The 23053-nt window shown below is 42.7% G+C and overlaps 1 protein-coding gene across 2 annotated transcripts in view; it reads left to right on the top strand.

Moving 5' to 3' along the window:
- The first annotated feature begins 4438 nt into the window (after positions 1–4438).
- LOC123939903 (programmed cell death 6 interacting protein) overlaps positions 4439–23053 on the top strand; it is an 81573-nt gene continuing 62958 nt past the window's right edge. For both annotated transcript variants that reach the window (XM_046001967.1, XM_046001966.1), the window contains exon 1: positions 4439–4793. In XM_046001967.1, coding sequence (XP_045857923.1) covers positions 4585–4793 — 209 coding nt within the window. In that variant the 5' untranslated portion in view covers positions 4439–4584. The remainder of the gene's footprint in view (positions 4794–23053) is intronic.

Here is a 23053-nt window from a genome sequence, read left to right as displayed (position 1 = left end):
ACACAAAGCTAGCCTTTCCTAATATGCAATCCTTCTTTGGCCACTGATCTACTGCCTAATTAATGATTATTGCCTAATTAACTACACTGGCTTATTGCCAAATTAATGAGGGTATCTGTTATTGAGAAATGTGTGTTACTTTGATAATAGAAATCTAATTTTTCCTTTTGCAAGCAGTGAAACTCACTTACTCATTTAAAAATATTTACTGAGTGCCTACCATGTGCCAAGTGCTGGATCTAACGGTATTTAAAAAAAAAAAACAACCACAATTTTGCCCTTATAGAGGTTATATTCTAGTGGGGAAGTCAGACAAAAATTCAATCAACAACAACAAAAATACTTGCTAGTTAGGATAAGTGTTTTGAAAGAAATAAACAATGGCTGAATTAGACATTAACAAGGGGGAATCTACTTTAAATGCTATGATGGGAAGGAGACACTTCAACTTATATATGAAGAAAGTGAGGGGGGAAGTATTCTAAGTCATATGTGGAAAGATCTCAGTGAATTCGAAAAACTGAAATAAGACCAATGTGACTGGGCAGTAATAAATGAGGAACAAATGGTAAAATATGAAATTGAAGAGATAAGCAGAAATAGATCAAGCTACAGTAAGGAGTTTGGATTTTTTTAAATTAACATATAGTGTATTATTTATCCCAGGGGTATAGGTCTGTGAATCATCAGGCTTACACACTTCACAGCACTCACCATAGCACATACCCTCCCCAGTGTCCATCACCCAACCACCCTCTCCACAAACCCCCTTCCCCCAGCAACCCTCAGGGGGGAGTTTGGATTTTAATTTCCATCAGACAGGATCACTTTAATCTTCCTTTGACCAATGCAATATGGTTGGCCACATCTATGTTCATTCTCCATCTGCCTCAACAAATGATTTATCTTACATCTTTCTGATAGTTAATCCCTCGCTTTTACCCTCCCAGTTCTGGTTACCCTTTCCTCTCCACTTTTCACACGCTTTGCTCCTCAGGCTCTTCTGAATGTTCATTAGTTCTCCGGTATGTCAGTTCTGTCAACCAACCTTATAAGATACTCTATCATCTTCTGCCTTAAAAATATTTCTAATCTGGGCATCTGGGTGGCTCAATGGGTTAGAGCCTCTGCCTTTGGCTCAGGTCATGATCCCAGGGTCGTAGGATTGAGCCCCGCATCAGGCTCTCTGCTCGGTAGGGAGCCTGTTTCCCTTCCTCTCTCTCTCTGCCTGCCTCTCTGCCTACTTGTGATCTCTGTCAAATAAATAAAATCTTAAAAAAATTCCTAATCTGATTCTATCTTTCCTAATCTATAGCTTCTTCTTCTTCTTCTTCTTTTTAAAGATTTTATTATTTAACTGAGAGAGAGAGACAGAGATAGCCACAGAGAGTATGAGCGGGGAAGAAAGGGAGAAGCAACTCCTTGCTGAGCAGGGAGCCCTACGCAGGCCTCGATCCCAATCAAGACCTGAGCCAAAGGCAGATGCCTAACCGAGTGAGCCACCTAGGCATCCCTAATTGATAGCTTCTGATCTGTTTGTTTCTTTGTCTTCCGCCATAGTACCAGGGGTTTAAAAATAATTTGTATGCCGATGGCCGATTCCCAAACAAGACCTCTCTCTGAAGCTCTAATCCAATAAACCCAACTATCAATTTATTGACTCCACTTGATGAATGGCTGGATACAAACTCTCCCCACCACCTGCCCCCATCAGTGGATGATACATCAGTTTTTCTATCAGTAAATGATTCTACTGACCACTCAGAAGATCAGGCACCCAAACCAGGAGCCTCCTTGATCTCTCCCTCCCTTCTCTTCACCTTCCTATCCTTATTATCAGTAAATTCTTCAATTTTTAACTCAAAAACACATCAACTTAGCTCACTCCCACTAATGCTGGCTTTCATGATCTCTTGCCTGGATTTCTGACATGATCTCATAGCTTTCACCTTGCTTTTCTTTTTGAATATATATGTGTGTGTATGTATGTACGTGTATATATATATGTGTATATATATGTATATATGTATTTTTAAATTTCACACACGCAGAGAGGCAAGCAGGTGGGGGGAAGCATGCTCCCAGCTGAGCAGAGAGCCGGATGTGGGGCTCGATCCCTGGACCCTGGGATCATGACCTGAATGAAAGGCAGAGGGTTTAACCCACTGAGCCACCCAGGTGCCCATCGCCTTGCCTTTCTTTAATGCATTCTCTACATAGCAGCTAAGTGGCTATTTTATTTTAACCTAGAATCTTTTATTAAAAAATGAAAATTTGGTAAGATAAACTATTATAACAATAGTATATATGGTGTAAGAAAATTACACAGATAAGATAGGCAAAACCCATAAATACAGAGAACTGATGGCTGTCAAGGGAGGGGGGTGGAGGATGGGCAAAATGGGTTAAGGGGAGTGGGAGACAGGCTTCCGGTTACTGAATGAATAAGTCACAGGGATGAAAGGTACAACATAGGGAATACAGTCAATGGTATTGTAACAGCATTGTATGGTCACAGGTGGTAGCTACACTTGTGGTGGGCATAGCATAATTTGCAGACTTGTCAAATCACTATATTGTACACCTGAAAATAAAAATATGTACTCCACTTCCAAAGATTACAACTGTTAACACCCTTATGGTATAATCCTAGATTTTTTTTTGTAGTACACAAATACATGTATTTTATATTTGTAACCAAAGTGAGATATTATAACATACGTACTGTGCTGTGACTTGCTCTTTTCAATTAATAATCTCCATTTTTCCATAGCAATACATTTTCATCCTAGTCAGTCTATTTATACTGAAATGTCTTCAGCTGTCCTGAAAATGCATTTTATAAGGTGGTCTGTTCATACCAGGATTCAATCTACTCTCATGTACCTTAGATTTCTTTTCATGCAACAGTGGCTTTTTTCATAACAATACATTGTTGAAGAGATGGGGCCAGTTATTCTGCAGAAGATTCTCCCTCCTTGATGTTTGGTTGCCTCCTATGTATTTTGCTCCTCTATCCCCAGTATTTCTTTTTTCTTTCTTTCTTTTTTTAATATTTTATTTATTTATTTGACAGACAGAGATCACAAGTAGGCAGACAGGCAGGCAGAGAGAGAGGAAGGGAAGCAGGCTCCCCGCTGAGCAGAAAGCCCGATGTGGGGCTTGATCCCAGGACCCTGAGATCATGGCCTGAGCGGAAGGCAGAGGCTTAAGCCACTGAGCCACCCAGGAGGCGCCCCAATCACCAGTATTTCTAATAATTGTGTTGGATGCAAAGGTTTGATAGACTCAAGTTAAACATTTTTGCTTGGAATAGATCATAGATGATATCGTATACTTCATACTAAACCCATCAAGAGATCAGATTGATGCATATGATGACCTTTTTATTTATTTTTATTTTTTTAAAAGATTTTATTTATTTGACAGACAGAGATCACAATTTTATTTGAGAGACAGAGATCACAAGTAGGCAGAGAGGCAGGCAGAGAGAGGAGGAAGCAGGCTCCCCGCTGAGCAGAGAGCCTGATGCGGGCCTCGCTCCCAGGACCCTAGGATCATGACCTGAGCCCAAGGCAGTGGCTTAAACCACTGAGCCACTCAGGCGCCCACGATGACTTTTTAAAAATGCAAATTCTATCATGTCAATATTGCTTAAATCCCATTTATTGCTTCCTTTGCATTTATTCTATAATACAAATTCTCTAACTTGGCCTATAAGTTTGTGAATGATTGATGCCTGCTTACTCCTCCAACTTTATTTCATTCCATTCCCTGTGCGGTTTTTAAGTTTTTGCCACAGTTTGCTTCAACTCTCAGAAGGGAAGTGCTTGCCACCTAGGGCCTTTGCACTTGCACTCCCTTGGTCTGGGAGGCTCTCCCTTGCCTCTTCCGTTCTTCTAACGTCAAGCACTTCTCAAAGTGTGGGTCATTTTAAGTTAATCTTCTCAGAGAAGCCTTCTCTAATTATCTTGTTTAAATCAGGTTCTTCCAAGGCACCCTAATACCCTACAGTCCAAGCACACTGTTGTTCGTCCACCTTAGTATCTGTGTCCTTACCTGACTGTAAGCTGCACAATGGCAGGGACACCTTGCCTACAAGGCTCAGTCCTTGTGTACTGCAGTCCGCTGAATGAACTACCAGAGGTCACAACAACCCTGAAGCAGCGTCTCGGACAGGTAGCGGAAAACCCTCCTAGATGGCAGTTCAACAGTACTTCACCAGTTGCTCGCACGGAGGAATAGTTACTTATACGTGAAAGCGCTCGGTCCACCCGCTACGACAGTGAGCTGGAAAGGGAGAATTCCATTTCCGAAAAGAGCCAGCTCCTTATCGCTCACCCCAAGCGAAGCTGGGCCCCGGCGAATTGCCCCCGGGACCCCCCGACCGCCTCACGTGACTGCAGGCGGCGCGTCGAGTGCGCCTGCGCAGGAGCTCCCGGAAGTGGCCGGATCCAAAGCCGGCGGAGAGTCCGTCCGTCGGCTCCTCGGTCCGCCGCTCCGCCAGCCGGGTAGTCCGCGCGACTCGACTCTCGTCGCCGTCCTGCGGTCTGTTTGGCCCGAACGGCGGCCGAGGTGCTCGCCATGGCGACGTTCATCTCGGTACAGTTGAAAAAGACCTCGGAGGTGGACCTGGCCAAGCCGCTGGTGAAGTTCATCCAGCAGACGTACCCGAGCGGAGGGGAGGAGCAGGCCCAGTACTGCCGCGCGGCGGAGGAGCTCAGCAAGCTGCGCCGCGCCGCCCTCGGTCGCCCGCTGGACAAGCACGAGGGCGCTCTCGAGACGCTCCTGAGGTGGGCCCGGGGGTGAGCGAAGGGGAGGTGGTCTGCGGCCTGCCGCCCCCCCGCCCCCTTCCTCGGCCTGTCCTGCGTCCCGCCCTCGCACCCATGGTCGGAGTCGGGCCGTCCCGCCCTGGCTCGGCCGGGAGCGTAGGTGTGGTCTGCATTCCTTCCTGGTGAGCAGGAGCGGCGGGGTAGGCCACCACTCACCCTGCGCACTCGTCCCGCCGGCCCGCCTCCGCCCAGGTCTGCTGGGACTCCGTCCGTCCCATACCTGGGAGGGAGCGGTCGGCCACGTCCTGCGGTCTCGCCACGTTTTCCAGAACTAATTTTCCTCACTTTTTTTTTGGTGGGGCGGTGTCTCTGAGACTCTATCCTTCCCCATTTTTGCATCACCGCAAAACTTTCTTGGCCAGGTTTAGATTTCATAATAGTACTTGCTTGAGGGAAGTGAGAGAATTGGGGCATTGGGACAGACGTCTAGTACTCATTACATTGTTTTTACTTTAAATGGGCTATCTTAAATTCATCATGATCAAATGATGGAGAATTCCAAAGGTTCGGAGCTGCGACTGTTTGAAATTAAGCTTCAGTGACAGAACGTTCAAGACAGGTTGCTTAAAATCAGTTTGTTCCCAAGAAGGTGTGCACATAAGGAAGTGATTTGTTAACATGCTTATTGAGCTTATGCTATATTTAATGAGGGTTCTATTTGTGGTACTTTTCGGATGGGATGACAACATTTTTATAGTACTTCATAGTCAAAATTTTCTTTTGCCTAGTTGGTACCTATGCGAAACACACACAGGAGAAACCGTTGTATTAGGATGCAAAGAGAAGCCTAGATTAGTTTGTTCCCGTGTCTGAGAAGTTTGGGAGTATCACTTCTTTAGCTTGAAACATCACTGGAGATCGTCTTGGGTTTGTGATGATTCCCTAGGTTTAGGTGAGCTTTGTTCCTGTGCTAGAGGACGTGGTCCCACGTAGCTCTGCTGTAATTACAGTGGCCCCGAATACTCAGGATCTTAAATGAGGAGTGATTTTCTGTTTATATCTGGCGAAAGTCCCCGGGAGGTCTCTGACTGGGTTGGCTTGTGCCCGTTTATGATGATGGAAGATAGGGGAAATAGGCTAATTTAATTGCCTTTGTCTGAGTCAGTCTGCTGGTTTAACTTTTCCATCCCACATAGTTCAAAGCGGTATTAATATGGGATGGGGAAGGGCTGGTTCCCCAAAAGTAGTATACCGAATAGATTGCTCAGAGAGATTATGACCCTTTAGTGTCATTTTTAAAGATATGACTATTGGGTTGTAAAGATCATTAGTTTAATACTTAGTATGAGCATTTTGTTGGGGTAACCTAGGAATTCTTGGTCATTACTTAGAACTAACATACTTTAAAAAAAAACTCAAAAGTGATTTTTATGTAAACAGGAATAGTATTCAGTGAGGATTTTCCATAAGTATTATTAAGAAAGCATGAATGTGGTGTAATGAACCACATTAATTATTAAAGTGAGATACTCCAGGGATGCCTGGCTGGCTCAGCTGGTAAAGCATGCAACGCTGATCTCTGGGTCATGAGTTCGAGCCCCATGTTGAGTGTGGAGCCTATTTAAAAAAAATAATAAAATTAAAAAAAAAAAAAGATACTCTGCTTGCTTGATTGAAAAAACATCTCACAACTGTCTGATTTTTGCATACTCAAGGAAGTTTTATATACATCTCCTTATATACCTTAACATCTCCTTATGGACTTAGCAGTTTTGTTAAGTAGGTTAAATTTGGCCCCCAAACCTTGAGCTTGGAGTGTTCAGAGACAATTGGTGCATGGTATATTATTTTATTTTATTTTTTTTAAAGATTACTTATTTATTTATTTGACAGAGAAGAGAGACTGTGAGAGAGGCAACACAAGCAGGGGGGAGAGAGAGGAAGAAGCAGGCTTCCTGCTGAGCAGGGAGCAGGATGTGGGGCTCAATCCAGGACCCTGGGATCATGATCTGAGCCAAAGGCAGACACTTAACGACTGAGCCACCCAGGCACCCCAATTGGTGCATAGTTTTAAGACTCACAGAAAAGAGGGAATGGTGGATAGTGGTTGTGATAGGGTTTGGCTGTGAACTTTTAAAATGTCACTCATTTGTTTTGTCCTTTATTCTCTTCTCAGGCATAAATGTGAGAACTATTCCTAGGTACTGGGGCTGTTCCAGAGATAGTCTCTTTGAAAGTTACCATGCTTCATTAGTAGCTGTCTATATTATCCTCTTCTAGCCTATTCATTGAACAGCTATGTATATATTTTTTTCACTTCTTGCCTTTCTAGTGTGTTAAGGATAAGCTAACAGATACACTGTAATCTATTAAATTTTAGCATGGAGATGTATGTAAAATTTCCTTGAGTATGTGAAAATCAGACAGTTGTGAGATGTTTTTTCAATCAAGCAAGCAGAATATCTTATTTTTTAAAATTTTATTCTGTTTTTAAAAATAGGCTCCACAAGGGGTGCCTGGGTGGCTCAGTGGGTTAAGCCTCTGCCTTTGGCTCAGGTCATGATCTCAGGGTCCTGGGATCGAACCCTGCATTGGGCTCTCTGCTCCACAGGGAGCCTGCTTCCCCCTCTCACTCTCTGCCTGCCTCTCTGCCTACTTGTGATCTCTGACTGTCAAATAAATAAATAAAATCTTAAGAAAAAAAAAAAAAAGGCTCCACACCCAACGTGGGACTCGAACTCATGACCCGGAGATCAGCGTTGCATGCTTTACCAGCTGAGCCACCCAGGCATTCCTGGGATATCTTACTTTAATAATTATGTTTGGGTAATTGTGTAAACTGAACATTAATTTACGTATTTTTAACTTGGTGAACTTCTATTTTTTATTATTTTTTTAAGATTTTATTTATTCATTTGACAGAGATCACAAGAAGGCAGATAGGCAGGCAGAAAGAGAGGAGGAAGCAGGCTCCCTGCTGAGCAGAGAGCCGGATGCAGGGCTGGATCCCAGGACCCTGAGATCATGACCTGAGCCGAAGGCAGAGGCTTTAACCCACTGAGCCACCCAGGCACCCCAACTTTTATTTTTTTAAAAAAAGGACTTATTTATTAGAATACATGCAAGTGCAAGCTGGGGAAGGGGAGTGGGAGTGGGAGAGAATCTCTAGCAGACTCCCCACTGCGTCAGCTGAGCAGGGGGTATGATGTGTGGCTCATCCCATGACCTTGAGATCACCATCTGAGCCGAAATCAGGAGTTGGAACTTAACTGGCTGAGTCACCCAGGCACTCTTAACTTAATGAACATTTTTTTTTTTTAAAGATTTTACCATTTATTTGAAAGGGAGAGAGAGCACGAGCAGGGGGAGCGGCAGGGAGAGGGAGAAGCAGGTTCTCTGCTGAGCAGAGAGTGGGGCACGGGGCTTGATTTCAGGATTCCAGGATCATGACCTGAGCTGAAGGCAGATGCCTAACTAACTGAGCCACCCAGAAGGCCCACATAATGAACTTCTAAATAAAATTTTTGAATCAGAAGGTTGGAGCTAATTTCTAAAGAACAGAAGCTAGCTTGATGGGTACTGGTAAATAGCACCATGTAGAGGTCCAGTGATGAACTTGCTTTCTTATCATTACTAACTTGTAGAGCTCTATTAAAATTTCCTAAAATATACATTTATGACTGTCATGTTGAGAATGGACATCATCCTTTACAAAGTGGCTTTAACTTAAAACTGATTAGAAGAGCCTTGGTAAACTTCAGAAAACCATGGTAAACCATGGTTTTGGGGAAGGAAACATCAGATAGCAGTGTCTGTGTCTTTTGTGGCAGTTAGAGAGAGAAAGCTTCCGGTCTCCTTCCATGAAAAAGCCTGGTTGTCAGCTTTTTGAAATTTGATCAAGGGGAATGGAGGTTGGGGATTTCAGCAGTCATATGTACATTACATAGTCTAGTGTGACACCTGTATTAGGGTTGGATTTAGCTGCATGTATGAGATCTTACATTATCAGTGAGTTAAATTATGATTGTATTCCTGTGTAAAAAGTTCTGGTTGTCTGGGGCTGGTATAGTGGTTCTGTGAAGTTCATCAGGCTCAGGTGTCTTCTAGCTGTCTGCTCTGTAAAACCTACAGTTGTTCTTAAGGTACAGATAGTAGTCATACCCAAGATTCAGATAGTTGGAAAGAAGAAGGGAGAAAGGAGGTGGAGGGCTCAGTTCCCAGAATATTCCCTGGAAACTGCCCCATAACACCTTGCTCGTATGTTAACATGTCATGTTAGCGTATGTCCATATTTCCTAGAAGGGTAGAATAGAAAAGGGAGTTTTTATTAAGGGTAGCCATATACCCACATGAAATCTGGGGTTCTGTTAGTAAGAAGAGGAGAGAATGATGCAGGCAGTTAGCTCTCCCAGCCATAGCCTGTCAGTCTGCATCCTCCTCCCCACTTAGTTGTGCTTGATTCCCACCTTAGCTGTGCTTGGTATACCTAACATTTTTCTCAGAGTAGAGGAGCTGGGAGCCTGAAGATTTTTTTCAGATTTTCAACCATTCTCTTCCCAGACTTACACTAAATTCCTTTCTTTTCTTTCTTTTCTTTTTTTTTTAAAGATTTTATTTATTTGACAGAGATCTCAAGTAGGCAGAGAGGCAGGCAGAGAGAGAGGGTGAAGCAGGCTCCCCACTGAGCAGAGAGCCCAATGCGGAGCTCCATCCCAGGACCCTGAGATCATGACCTGAGCTGAAGGCAGAGGCTTTAACCCACTGAGACACCCAGGTGCCCCCTAAATTCCTTTTTTGAGTGGTACCTTTCGTTTCTTAATTCATATCCTTTCTGACTTTTCTGAGATGGTTTGACTTTTATTTTGTTAGCTCCTCCCCTTTAGGGAGTCAGATTTTCAGCTTTCTCTCTCTGCTTCAGTCATCCGCTTCTCATCTTTTAGAAAATTTCCTGAAACCTCGTACGCTGTTGTGCCGTTTCCTGTTGTCTTTGTCCTTGTGCATTTACATCTTTTAAATTTTTTATTCCTTTTTTTAGTGGAATTTTGGGAGGAAGCAGAAGGATGTTCATTCAGATCTCTGGTTAACTGGAAGAGAGTTACTTGTATTTTTCACAGTGGTTTTATCAATTTACATTCCCATCAACAGGTATATGTGAGTTTTTATTCCTCCACATCCTTGCTGGTACTTGCTAGTTAATTTAAATTACTGCTTTTTGTGAAATGTTGGATGAGAGATGGTATCTTGTTTTTGGCTGCATTGCCTGGATTTTTCTGACTTAGAGTATCTTATGTTTACTGGTCACTTAGTTTCTTTTTCTGTGAATCGCCTGTTCTTTTTCTTTGCCCATTTTCTGGGTTGCTTGTTTTTTTTTTTCCTTAATGATTTTTAGGAGCTTTTTACATTTTCTGGTTATTTACTCTTTTCCCATTACGTATATTTGTAAATATCCACACTTGTGGATTGTTTCTTTTTTTTTTTTTAAGATTCTGTTTATTTATTTATTTATGTTATTTGCTTGACAGAGAGAGAAATGACAAGTAGGCAGAGAGGCAGGCAGAGAGAGAGGGAAGCAGACTTCCCAGGCACCTTGTGTCTTGTGTCTTTCTTTTTTTTTTTTTTTAAAGATTTTATTTATTTATTTGACAGAGAGAAGATCACAAGTAGGCAGAGAGGCAGGCAGAGAGAGAGGAGGAAGCAGGCTCCCTGCGGAGCAGAGAGCCCGATGCGGGGCTCGATCCCAGGATCCCGAGATCATGACCTGAGCCGAAGGCAGCGGCTTAGTCCACTGAGCCACCCAGGCGCCCCTTGTGTCTTGTTTCTTAATTGCATTTATGATACCGTTTGTCATACAGAAGTCCTCACAAAATTTTTTATTTTCATAATTGGTAGTTGAAAGTTTTTCTTATTCCTAATGTGCACGTGTTAATGTGGTTCTTCCCCTTGATCAGATTTGGTAAGGGTTTGGAACTACCTTTTTTTAAATCAAGTCAAGGTGGCTCAGTTAAGTGTCTGACTTCGGCTCAGGTTATGATCTTAGGGTGCTGGGATGGAGCCCAGAGTGAGGCTCCCTGCTCCAGAGGGAGTCTGCTTATCCCTCTGCCTTCGGCATCCCCAATGCTTGCAAGAGCACGCACTCTGTCTCTCTCTCTCTCTCTCAAATAAAGTTTTTTTTTTTTTTTTTTTTTTTTAAAGAAATACGGCTTGGGCGCCTGGATGGTTCAGTGGGTTAAGCCGCTGCCTTCGGCTCAGGTCATGATCTCAGGGTCCTGGGATCAAGTCCCGCATCGGGCTCTCTGCTCAGTAGGGAGCCTGCTTCCCTCTCTCTCTCTCTCTCTCTCTGCCTGCCTCTGTCTACTTATGATCTCTCTCCGTCAAATAAATAAAATCTTAAAAAAAAAAAGAAATACGGCTTTATTTTATCAAATAAATGTGTGTGTGTGTTTTAAAGATTTTATTTATTTATTTGATAGAGATCGCAGGTAGGCAGAGAGAGGGGGAAGCACACTCCCTGCTGAGCAGAGAGCCTGATGCGGGGCTCGATCCCAGATCCCTGAGATCATGATCTGAGCCGAAGGCAGCGGCTTAACCCACTGAGCCACCCAGGCGCCCCTGTCAACTAAATGTTTTAACGAAGTGTATGTTTTTTGGTTTTTTTTCTGCCTTTGTCATTTACATTTCTTTTTCTTTTTTGTATTGAGTGATTTAACTTTTTCCCTCTTGTTTTTCTAATACATTTATTTTAGAACTGTGTGCTTTTTCTCAGTCTGCTTTTGGCTGCATTCACTGGTTTTGATACTAGTATTTTCATTGACTTTTAAAAAATAGTTTGTAATTTAACTTTGTGTTAAGTCATTTATATAGGTCTTGTAAAAATTCTAAATTTGTCATTCTCTTGTGGGTTAATGTTTGTTGTGTTATGGTAGTATAGTTTTCACTTGTAAAAAGTACAGTTGATGGAACTAGTCTCGTAATTTCTGAATTCTTTTTTTCAAACACTAGTGTTTCATGGATCAGGAAAGAAAATATTGGTGTTCCATTTTACTTCACAACTGTTGCTTACATTCTGATTGTTAGTTTGGAGGTGAAGATATTAAGATAATTTTAGTACTAATGACATTACTACAGATTTGTTATTCAAACTGTGTGGAGGAAATAAAGACACATAATAGTTGGCCCTTGGTCTCAGAAAGTGCTTTTACTTGACAGACCTTGATTTGGCTCAGTAATTTTATTCTGCATAGATGAATAAACATAATTTTTTTTTTTTAAGATTTTATTTTTTTGGGTGCCTGGGTCGCTTAGTTCTGGGATCAAATCCGGCATTGAGCTCCCTGCTCAGCAGGGAGCCTGCTTCTCCCACTTCTCTCCCTGGTTGTGTTCTCTCTCTCTCTCTGTTAAATAAATAAATAAAATCTTTAAAAATATTTTTTTATGTTTTTGAGAGAGAGCATGCACGAAGGAAGGGAGAGAATCTCAGACTTTGCATTGAGCACAGAGCCCCACTTGGGGTTCAGTCTCATGACCCTGAGGTCATAACGCTGAAACCAAGAGTCTGAAGCTTAACCAGCTGAGCCAGCCAGGCTCCCCTGAATAGACCGAATTAAAAAAAAATTTTTTAAAATTAACATATAATGTATTATTTGCCCCAGGGGTACAGGTCTGTGAATCGCCAGGCTTACACACTTCACAGCATAGCACATACCCTCCCCAATTCCATAAACCAGCCACCCTATCCCTACCCCCTCACCCCCCAGCAACCCTAAGTTTGTTTCTTGGGATTAAGAGTCTCTTATGGTTTTTCTTCCTCCTGATCCCATCTTGTTTCATTTTTCCCTCTCTACCCTCCATGACCCCCCACCCTGCCTTTCAGATTCCTCATATCAGAGAGATCGTACGGTAATTCTTTCTCTGATTGACTTATTTCGCTTAGCATGGTACCCTCTAGTTCCATCCATGTCATTGCAAGTGGCAAGATTTCGTTTCTTTTGATTGCTGCATAGTATTCCATTGTGTGTGTGTGTGTGTGTGTGTGTGTGTGTGTGTGTATACACATACACACCACTTCTTCTTTAGCCATTCATCTATTGATGGACATCTAGGTTCTTTGCATAGTTTTGCTATTGTGGACATTGCTGCTATAAACATTCGGGTGCACGTGCCCCTTTGGAGCCCTACATTTGTATTGTTAGGGTAGATACCCAGTATGTGATTGCTGGGGCGTAGGATAGCTTGAATAGGCAATTTTAAGGAAGATTTAAAATCCGATTTGTTTTTCTGTGTTTTGACTTCTTTTTTTTTTAAGAGTTTATTTGTTTATTTGACAGAGATCACAAGTAGGCAGAGAGGCAGGCAGAGAGAGAGAGGGGGAAGTAGGTTCCCTGCTGAGCAGAGCCTGACATCGGGCTCTATCACAGGACCCTGAGATCATGAGCTGAAGGCAGAGGCTTAACCCACTGAGCCACTCAGGCACTCGTGTGTTTTGACTTCTAATGTTTAGTAAATAAAAAAGCTTGTTAGGACTGTCTTCATTCTGTGTAACCTTAAGGGAGAATCCTTTGCCCACAGGACGTTTAAGGCCACACAGTGGACTTTGTTGTAGGATTAGACTAAGATCCTGACCTCTTGACTCCCTGACTATTTACTTTCTACTATATCCTGTTGCAAAATTCTTCATTAATGATTCTTCACGTGATAAATTGGGTGAAGAAGTGTGAAAATAAGGTTGCAGAAGGATCTGTTAACTCTGACCAATAAGTGGTCCAGCTCTTTGGATTCTCTTGTTTCTCTCTGGTGGGTGGTCAGGAGTTGCACAGCCCTAAGTAGTGACTAGAGCTGTATAGGTCGTGTGAATTTGCATTACAGTGTTGCTTTTTCTAGTGTGGATTGGTTGTTCTCAATCTCCACATCTTCCAAACTTTAAAACTAGAATTTCTCTCTTTCTCTTTTTTAAAGACTCATTTATTTATTTTAGGGGGGTGTGGAGAGAGAGAGAGAAAACAGGCAACAGGTGCATGCACATGAGTCAGGAAAGGGGGAGAGGGAGACACTACAAGCAGAATCTCTGCAGGGAGCCTAACATGGGGCTTGATCCCATCACCCATGAGATCATAGCCTGAGCCCAAACCAAGAATTGTATGCTCACTGACTGAGCCGCCTAGTTGCCTTAAAACTAGAACCTCTTGGGGCACCTGGGTGGCTCAGTGGGTTAAGCTTCTGCCTTTGGCTCAGGTCATGATCTCAGGGTCCTGGGATCGAGCCCCGCATCTGGTTCTCTGCTCAGCAGGGAGCCTGCTTTCCCCACCCCCTCTGCCTGTCTCTCTGCCTACTTGTGGTCTCTGTCAAATATATAAATAAAATCTTAAAAAAAAACCCCCAAACTAGAACTTCCTTCTTTTTAATTTTTTTTAAACTTTAGAAGAGGGGTGCCTGGGTGGCTCAGTGGGTTAAGCCTCTGCCTTCAGCTCAGGTCATGATCTTGGGGTCCTGGGATCGAGTCCCACATCGGGCTCTCTGCTTGGCGGGGGGCCTGCTTCCTCCTCTCTCTGTGCCTGCCTCTCTTGACTACTTGTGATCTCTCTCTGCCAAATAAATAAATAAAACCCTTAGAAGAAAGATTTATCTTTTTTTTTTTTAATATTACATTTATTTATTGGTCAGAGTGCGGGGGCACCTAAGCAGGGGGAGTGGCAGTTAGAGGGAGAAGCAGGCTACCTGCTGAGCAGGGAGCCTCATGTGGGGTTCAATCTCAGGACCACAGGATCATGACCTGAGCCGAAGGCAGACGCTTGACTGACTGAGCTATGCAGGTGTACCCAAAACTAGAATTTCTGATGGGAGTTTGGCCTATAACTGTATTTTCGTCTTTTGTATATTCAAAGAAATGAATTCATTTCCTATGGTTCTTTTTTTTTCTCCCCCCGTGAGCTTTTAAAAATCGAGCTATTGAATATTTGCTCTAAGGTGGCTGAGGTTTATAAAATTATTGGAGAATATAAAAGGCCTTTCTGGATAGTTGCAAAATAATCTGTAGCTACCATTTATGTCAAATGTACTATATATCAATACTATTTTAAGTATTTAGTATGTATTGTATCATCTTTTTCCTCATGCTTAAATTAATGAGCTATCACCTCACATTAGGAAGGGTTTGGAGAAGTTATTCATAACTTTCATACAGTCACACAGCTTTGAGTTGGTGCCGTTGAGATTCACACTCAGGGTTGTCTGACTTGCAAGCCTGAGCTGTTGCCCCCTGTGACATTATACCTCTTAAGCATGATTAGTGTTTTATAATTGATTAAAAAATTACTTATTTCTAAAATATTAAAGTACATGCAGATTCTCTATAGTAGTGTTTATCATAATCATAATGCACTTTTTTTTTTTTTTTTTTTTTTTGGGCCAACTCTGGTATAGGACACTGGCTTTCCTTCTTCCTACTTGTGGAAAACTTGCAGTCTTGGTCTACTTTGTTAGAGAGGTGTAGCCTAAGCTAGAATCTGCTGATCTAGTAAATCATATTTATTTATTTATTTAAAAAAGATTTTATTTATTTATTTGACAGAGACGCAGTGAGAGAGGGAACACAAGCAGGGGGAGTGGGAGAGGGAAAAGCAGGCTTCTCGCCAAGCAGGGAGCCCGATGTGGGGCTCAATCTCAGGACCCTGAGATCATGACCCGAGACTAGGGCAGACACTTAAGGACTGAATCACTCTGGTGCCCTTAGTAAATCATATTTAAATGATAGAGAGTGGGTAGATTCTCTTGTTTCTGCTCTTGTTCCCTCTTTGGGAATTTTGAGACCTGAGATTTAAGCTGAATTACAAGGGTTGTATGATGGAAATGTATCAAAGGAGTAATTGGTGCTGTAGGAACAGCATTTTAACTGTAGTTAGCAATGGCTCCTTTCCTTGAAAAGCATTATGTGGTCTCTCTTGGAGTTTACTTCATGTGATTCAGATATTGTTGATTTCCAATGACTGCCGTCCCATAGTACTTACTTTATTTTTTTTTTTTAAGACTTTTATTTATTTATTTGACAGACAGAGATCACAAGTAGGCAGAGAGGCAGGCAGAGAGAGAGGAGGAAGCAGGCTCCCCACAGAGCAGAGAGCCCGATGCGGAGCTCCATCCCCTGGGATCATGACCTGAGCCGAAGGCAGAGGCTTAACCCACTGAGCCACCCAGGTGCCCCCCCATAGTACTTACTTTAAATTACATAACCTCTCCTGAGACAGTTGTTTTTGAGGGATTCCATCATAAAGCTTCTAGTCCTTTAAATATAGGCTACAAATGCACTGTTTCCCCACACAACTTGTTTTGAGAGTTGACCCCAAAAACTTTGAATAGAGTAGGTGTAAAAAATTTAAGACAGGCTGTTTAGCCTTTTTTCTTTCTTTCTTTTTTTTTTTTTTTTGGTCCTGGTCCATTTGCAGAGGAAGTAGCTTTATCTCCTACTACTTCCTTTCCTGCTTTCTTTGGAGCAGAAGTCAACAAACTAAGGCCTGCCCAGCTGCCTATTTTTATATTTTCCATAGCCACCACTCTAGTTGCTTAGGGCTCTGAGCCTTGGAGACCTCGCTGGACTGTTCCCTTTGTCCCATTGTCCCCTTTATTCCCAGCACCTGCCTCCCTGTCCATTGGCTGCACCTTGCTGCTGCCCAGGGTTTGCTCTGGTGCCACCTACACTTGGCATCGAATGTAGAATCTCAGACTGGGGATTGGTGACTCAGCAAATTGCCTTGTCTCCAGCAGCTGAGCCAGCTGCCCAAGTTGAGATGGCTGGGCTCTCTGGGAGAAGAGAAGGGCGTGCTGGAATTTGGGTGTCACTGGGGCAGAGAATGAAGCTGATTGTGTTCAGTACTATCCTACCCATCCCCCCCCCCCTCCAGTGGTGCCCTCTCCACGGAACTGGATACTCCTCCTTTGGAAATGGCTCTAGCTAATGACAGTTGTACCTAGTGTGCCCACCATCTGAGATGGCCTGACTTAGGTAAAAAGGATATAGGTTAGGCAGGATTTTTCTTTCTTGTCATATAAGGACCAACATGTTATCCTTGATTTTTTGCCTTTTGCTTGGCAAAGCCTACAATAGCCATTCTCAGAAAGAGTTTGTAAATCCCCACCCTATAGCCATATGAGCCTTCTTGCTGTGCCACGAACACCCTTAGGCACGCAGTTGCCTTCTGTTGCCTCAGGTCCTTGGTACTTGGTATTCTGTCCTTGTGGCCATGTTCTTCAGTAGGGTCTGTTCATTATCAAAACAAGAGAATCTTGGGTTTATTTTTCAGAGATTTAAAAAAAGTTACTTTTAAAAAACTTTGCATTTTACTGATTTATTTGTTTAGGGTAGTAGTAAAATAGTTAACAAACAGACCCAGTCTCTGCTTTCAGGGAGCTTAGTCTTTTAAGAGAAAAGACGTTAAACATAATTCCACAACTAAATGTATTACAAACTGCGGTAAGTTCTGTGAAGGAAGAGTTCAGAGAACTAGGAGATTATAAAGGAAGAGGGGAACTAATTTTATTTTTTACTTTTCAAAAGATTTATTTATTTATTTGACAGAGAGAGAGAGAGAGAGAGAGAGATCACAAGTAGGCAGAGAGAGAATGAAGCAGGCTCCCTGCTGAGCGGAGAGCCTGATGTGGGGCTGGATCCCAAGACCCTGGGATCATGACCTGAGCCAAAGGCAGACATATAATGACTGAGCCACCCAGGCACCCCAATTTTTTAAGATTTTATTTATTTGAGATTGAGAGTGAGTGAGCAGTGAGGGAAGAGGCAGTGGGAGAGAATCTTTTTAAGCAAGCTCCCCGCTGAGCTGGGAGCCCAGTGCAGGTCTTAATCCCATGACCCATGAGATCATGACCTTAGCTGAAACTAAGAGTTGGAGCCTTAACCGACTGAGCCACCCAGGCACCCCTGCCCTTAACACTTTTGCCACCAAAGTGGAACACCCTGGTCCATGCTACCATTATCTTCTGACTGGATTACAGTAATAGCTTCCTGATTGGTTTCTTTATTGCTCTTGCACAACTGCAAGTCAGTTTTCCACACAGCAGCCATGGATGGTGACTCTGTGAAGATAGGTTAGCTCATGTGATTCTTTTGTTCAAACCCTCTGATGGGTCCCCATCCTATTCTATATAGTAGAGGCCAGAAGTCTTACAGTTGTCTTCAAGGCATCATTACTTCTTTGATTTCATCTCCTACTGTTTTCTCCTGTGCTTGTTCTGTGACCTTATTGGCCTCCTTGCCATGGCAGCGTATTTTCAGGCATACTCTTGTCCCAGCTTTTTGGCACTTGATCTTCCCTTGACTGGTAATGCTTTTCTCTCACTTATCTGCTTGCCTCACCACATCACCTCCTTCTTGCCTTCTCCGTTATTCATGATGTTTTAAATTATTAAAATTTTTACTTCTATATATAGTCAAGTGACCACATGTAGTGGTTTAAGACTACCGTCTTCTCACACCACCCCATATAACATTTTGTCCTTCTTATTTAGTTATTTTAAAGATTATTTATTTATTTATTTATTTTTATTTTGTTTATTTGACAGAGAAATCACAACTAGGCAGAGAGGCAGGCAGAGAGAGGAGGAAGCAGGCTCCCCGCAGAGCAGAGAGCCCGATGTGGGGCTCGATCCCAGGACCCTGGGACCATGACCTGAGCTGAAAGCAGAGGCTTTAAACCGCTGAGCCACCCAGGCGCCCCTAAAGATTTTTTTTTTTTTTAAAGATTTTATTTATTGATTTGACAGAGATCGCAAGCAGGCAGAGAGGCAGGCAGAGAGAGAGGGGGAAGCAGGCTCCCTGCTGAGCAGAGAGCCCGACGCGGGGCTCGATCCCAGGACCCTGAGACCATGACTTGAGCCAAAGGCAGAGGCTTAACCCACTGAGCCACCCAGGCGCCCCAAGATTTTTTTTTTAAGATTTTTTATTTATTTATTGGACAGAGAGAGAGATCACAAGTAGGCAGAGCAGCAGACAGAGAGAGAGGGGAAAGCAGATTCCCCGCTGAGCAGAGAGCCATATGCAGCACTGGATCCCAGGACCCTGAGATCATGACCTGAGCTGAAGGCAGAGGCTTAACCCACTGAGCCACTCAGTCACCTCTATTTTAAAGATTTTATTTACTTATTTGACAGAGAGACAGTGAGAGAGGAAATAACAAGCAGGGGGAGTGGAAGAGGGAAAAGCAGGCTTTCCACTGAGCAGGGAGCCCTATGTGGGGCTTGATCCCAGGACCCTGGCATCATGACCTGAGCTGAAGGCAGACGCTTAACAATTGAGCCACCCAGGTGCCCCACACTTTGTTCTTCTTTTTTTCCATAGCACTGTTATTATCTACTATATTGTTACTTTTTTTTTAATTTATTTATTAGAGAGAGTGAGAGCGCGAGCATGCACAAGTAGGGGGAGGGGCAGAAGGAGAAGGAGAAGCAGACTCCCCCCTGAGCAGGGACTTGGATTGATATAGGTGTTGGTCTCAGGTCCCTGGGATCACGACCTGAGCCACCCAGGCACCCCTTTGCTATATTTTTACTTAGCTATCTTGTCTTTCCCTCTAAAAGTAAGCTTTACAAGGGCTCAAAATTTTAAATGTTTATTTACTACTGAATTTCTGTGTCTTAGAACTGTTTTTGGCATATAGGAAATTCTTAGTATGTATTTGTTGAATGGATGAGTGAATGAGGGAAGACTTTTTGTTCTTTTTCAAAGATTCATCATTTGCCAGAGAAGGTGCGTGAGCTGGGTGGGGGAGGGGCAGAGGGAAAGAATCTCAAATCTCAAGCAGCCTCCCTGCTAGGCAAGGAGCCCCAAGCATAGCTTGATCTCATGACACTGAGATCATGACCTGAGCTGAAATCAAGAGTTGGACTCTTAATTGACTCAGCCACCCAGATGCTCGGAGGGAAGACTTTTTGATGACATATCAGCTTGGACAAGAAAAGTGGGGAATTATAATGGGAAAGTTCCCAGAGAAGAAAAATTTCCAGAGGAAAATATAGGTGAAGTCCCTAAGCCAGGGGAAAGCATAGACTAATGACTAAAGTGTGTAGTGAATATTCTCAGATGAGGCTGGAGAGTTGAATGATGGCTAGATAATGCCAGACCTTAACAAAAATTTTGTATGTAATTTTGAGTATAATAGGAATCCATTAAAGGGTTTAAGTGTTTAATACTTCAAAGTTCAGGGGTGCCTGTAGCTCAGTCAGTTAGTTACACGTCAGCCTTTGGTTCAGGTCAGGATCTCAGGGTTCTGGGATCAAGCCCCACATTGGGCTGTTTACTCAGTAAGGAGTCTGCTTCTCCCTGTCCCTTTGCTCTTTCCTCCACTTGTCTCGTGGCTTTCTCTCTGTGTGTCAAATAAATAAAATTAAAAAAAAAAACTTAATAGTTCATTTTTTTTGTATAAGAATACTCTCCTATATAACCACAGTACAATTTTCAAAATCAGGAAATTAGCATTGATTTAATATTACCATTTAATCCATTAAACACGTTCAAATTTTGCCAGTTCCCCTGATAATGCTGTTGGACAGAGTCATGTACAGATTAGGGATCTAATCCAGGATTCTGTGTTGCATTTGGTTGGCTCTTTTTTGTCCTTCATTTGGAATAGTTTTTCTGTTTCTCCTTGTTTTTCACAACCTTGACATTTTTAAAGGGTATAGGCTAGTTTCTTCATAGACTGTCCCTCAGTTAGGGTTTGTCTTACATTTACTTGTGATTTATGTATTTTTGAGCAGTAGTACCGCCAAAGTACAGCTGTGTTTTTTTGGTTTTTTTTTTTTTTTTTTTTTTGGTGTGTGTGCATGTCAGGAAGAACTTGAAATTGATTTGTTCTGGGCTGTTAATGTTTAACTTTTATCACTTCATCAGGATGAAGTCTGCTAGTTTTATTGACCTGACAGTTAATGAGTATGTTGAACTAATTAATTAGTAAGTACTTTGTAGGGAGATACTTTGAATCTTTGTAATACCCTGTTTCCATCAAACTTTTTTGCGTTAGCACCCATTGATGTATCTTACCCGAAATAGATACTATACTCAGAAAGGTGCCAAATGCTGGTTTTTCTAACTCTTCTTATAGTCTCATGTTATTAGTTGGCATTGTACAGTAGGGTGGTACTTTCTCTGTTCACCTGTTTATTTGTTTTATTTGCTTCATATTGGCGTTCTTACTTTCCTCAATGGGTTATGATTTGTTATTTTGTTTGAAACTTTTTGGATTTGGCTAGCAGAAGCCCCTTAAAGCTAGTTCTTGTGTCTTTGACATGTTCTCATATTTTGAGTACTTTTTTTTTTTTAGATTTTATTTATTTATTTGACAGGTCACAAGTAGGCAGAGAGAGGGGGAAGCAGGCTCCCTGCTGAGCAAAGAGCCTGACCTGCTGAGCAGAGAGCCTGATGCGGGGCTTGATCTCAGAACCCTGAGATCAAGACCTGAGCGGAAGGCAGAGGCTTAACCCACTGAGCCACCCAGGCACCCCATGAGTACTTCTTTGAGTATCTGACATAGCAAGATGTTTTAGGCTTGAATCTTGAATTTTCTTGGTCTCAGCCATGGAGTCTGCCATTTCTGGGAGTGTTGGCTCCTAAAGCAGAGCATTACTCATCGGGGCTCTGGGTATGCTTATTGCTACTGAGGTGTTATTGCTTCTAGGCTCTCTCGGTATATACCCTTAGGAAATCACTCACACACATTTATACCTGTTTTTGTATTTCTCCACTATATTTAAAAATAAGTTAATACTGATACCTCCATTTCCAAGCAGAAGCCACAGAATTTATTCTAGCCATCTTTCTTCCCATATTTGTAACTCCTTTGTCTGATTGTTTAGAAACTTAGCCTACATTATCTTCAGTATATTTACTTAATTGCTTAATACTTCCTATTTGTAATCAAACTCAGGGCTGTGTCAGAGAAAATATTTGGTCTCAGATGTATTGCCTCTCTCCGGGAAAATTTGCCTCAGAAACAGTTACTGGACGCTGATGAAGGAGGGTGGAGGGAGGAGATAATAAGGGAAGGAGGAAAGATACGGGCCAGTTAGAAGGATTGGCCTTGGATACTCCCAACCCTCCTTGCTAGCTCAAAGGTCAGCCTGATGAGGAAGAAGCATGCTTTGTGTTTGACGATTGTTCTGGTTGCTGTGTGGAGAATAGGTTGGAAAGAATGAGGAAGGGGCATCTGGGTGACTCGGTCGTTTAAGTGTCTGCCTTATTAGGCTTAGATCATGATCCTGGGGTCTTGGGATCAAGCTCTGGTTGGGCTCCCTGGTTAGTGGGGAGTCTGCTTCTCTCTTTCCCTCTGCCCCTTGGCTGCCCCCCACCCCAGAGAGAGAGAGGGAGGGAACATGTGTACACGCACATGCACACGCACGTGCTGTCTCTCTCTCTCTCTCAAATAAATAAAATCTTAAAAAAAGAAAGGACTCAAGGAGACAGGGAGGTTGGCTAGGTGACTTTTTCATTAGTCTAAAGGGAGGGTAGAATTTTTTTTTTTTTAAATTTTATTTTATTTACTTATTTATTTGACAGAGGGAGAGAGAGAGAGAGAGAGACATGAGAGAGGGAACACAGATAAGGAGAGTGGGAGAGGGAGAAGCAGGCTTCCCACCGAGCAGGGAACCTGATGTGGAGCTTGATCCCAAGACCTTGGGATCATGACCTGAGCTGAAGGCAGATGCTTAACAGCTTAGCCACCCAGGAGCCCTAGATGTTGTTTTTGTTTTGTTTTGCTTTTTGTTTAAAGATTTTATTTATTTGAGAGAGACTAACAGAGTGAGTGTGAGCAGGGGAAGGGGCAAAAGGAGAGGGAGAAGCAGACTCCCTACTGAGCATAGAGCCCTGTGGGGCTCCATCCCAGGACCCTGAAGTCATGACCTGAGCTGAACGCAGACACCTAACTGACTGAACCATCCAGACATCCCATTAAATTTTAATTCCAGTATAGTTAACATATAGTGTTCTGTTAGTTTCAGGGGTACAGTATAGTGATTCAGCATTTCTGTACATTACTCAGTGCTCATCAAGGTAAGTGTAGTCTTAATGGAGAAAAACCGAGAGTTTTTTTCCCTCTAAGGTCAGGAATATGACAAGGATGGCCACTCTCACCATGTTTATTCAGTGTAGTACAGGGAGTCCAGCCACAGCTGTCTACAACAAAAGGATATAAAAGGCATCCAAATCTGTAAGGAAGAAGTTAAACTTTAACTCTTTGCAGCTGACATGATACCATGTATAGAAAACCTGGAAGACTCCATCAAAA

This window comes from Meles meles, chromosome 4 (assembly GCF_922984935.1).
Source record: "Meles meles chromosome 4, mMelMel3.1 paternal haplotype, whole genome shotgun sequence".
NCBI lineage: Eukaryota > Metazoa > Chordata > Mammalia > Carnivora > Mustelidae > Meles > Meles meles.
This window is presented reverse-complemented; position numbering and strand designations above follow the sequence as displayed.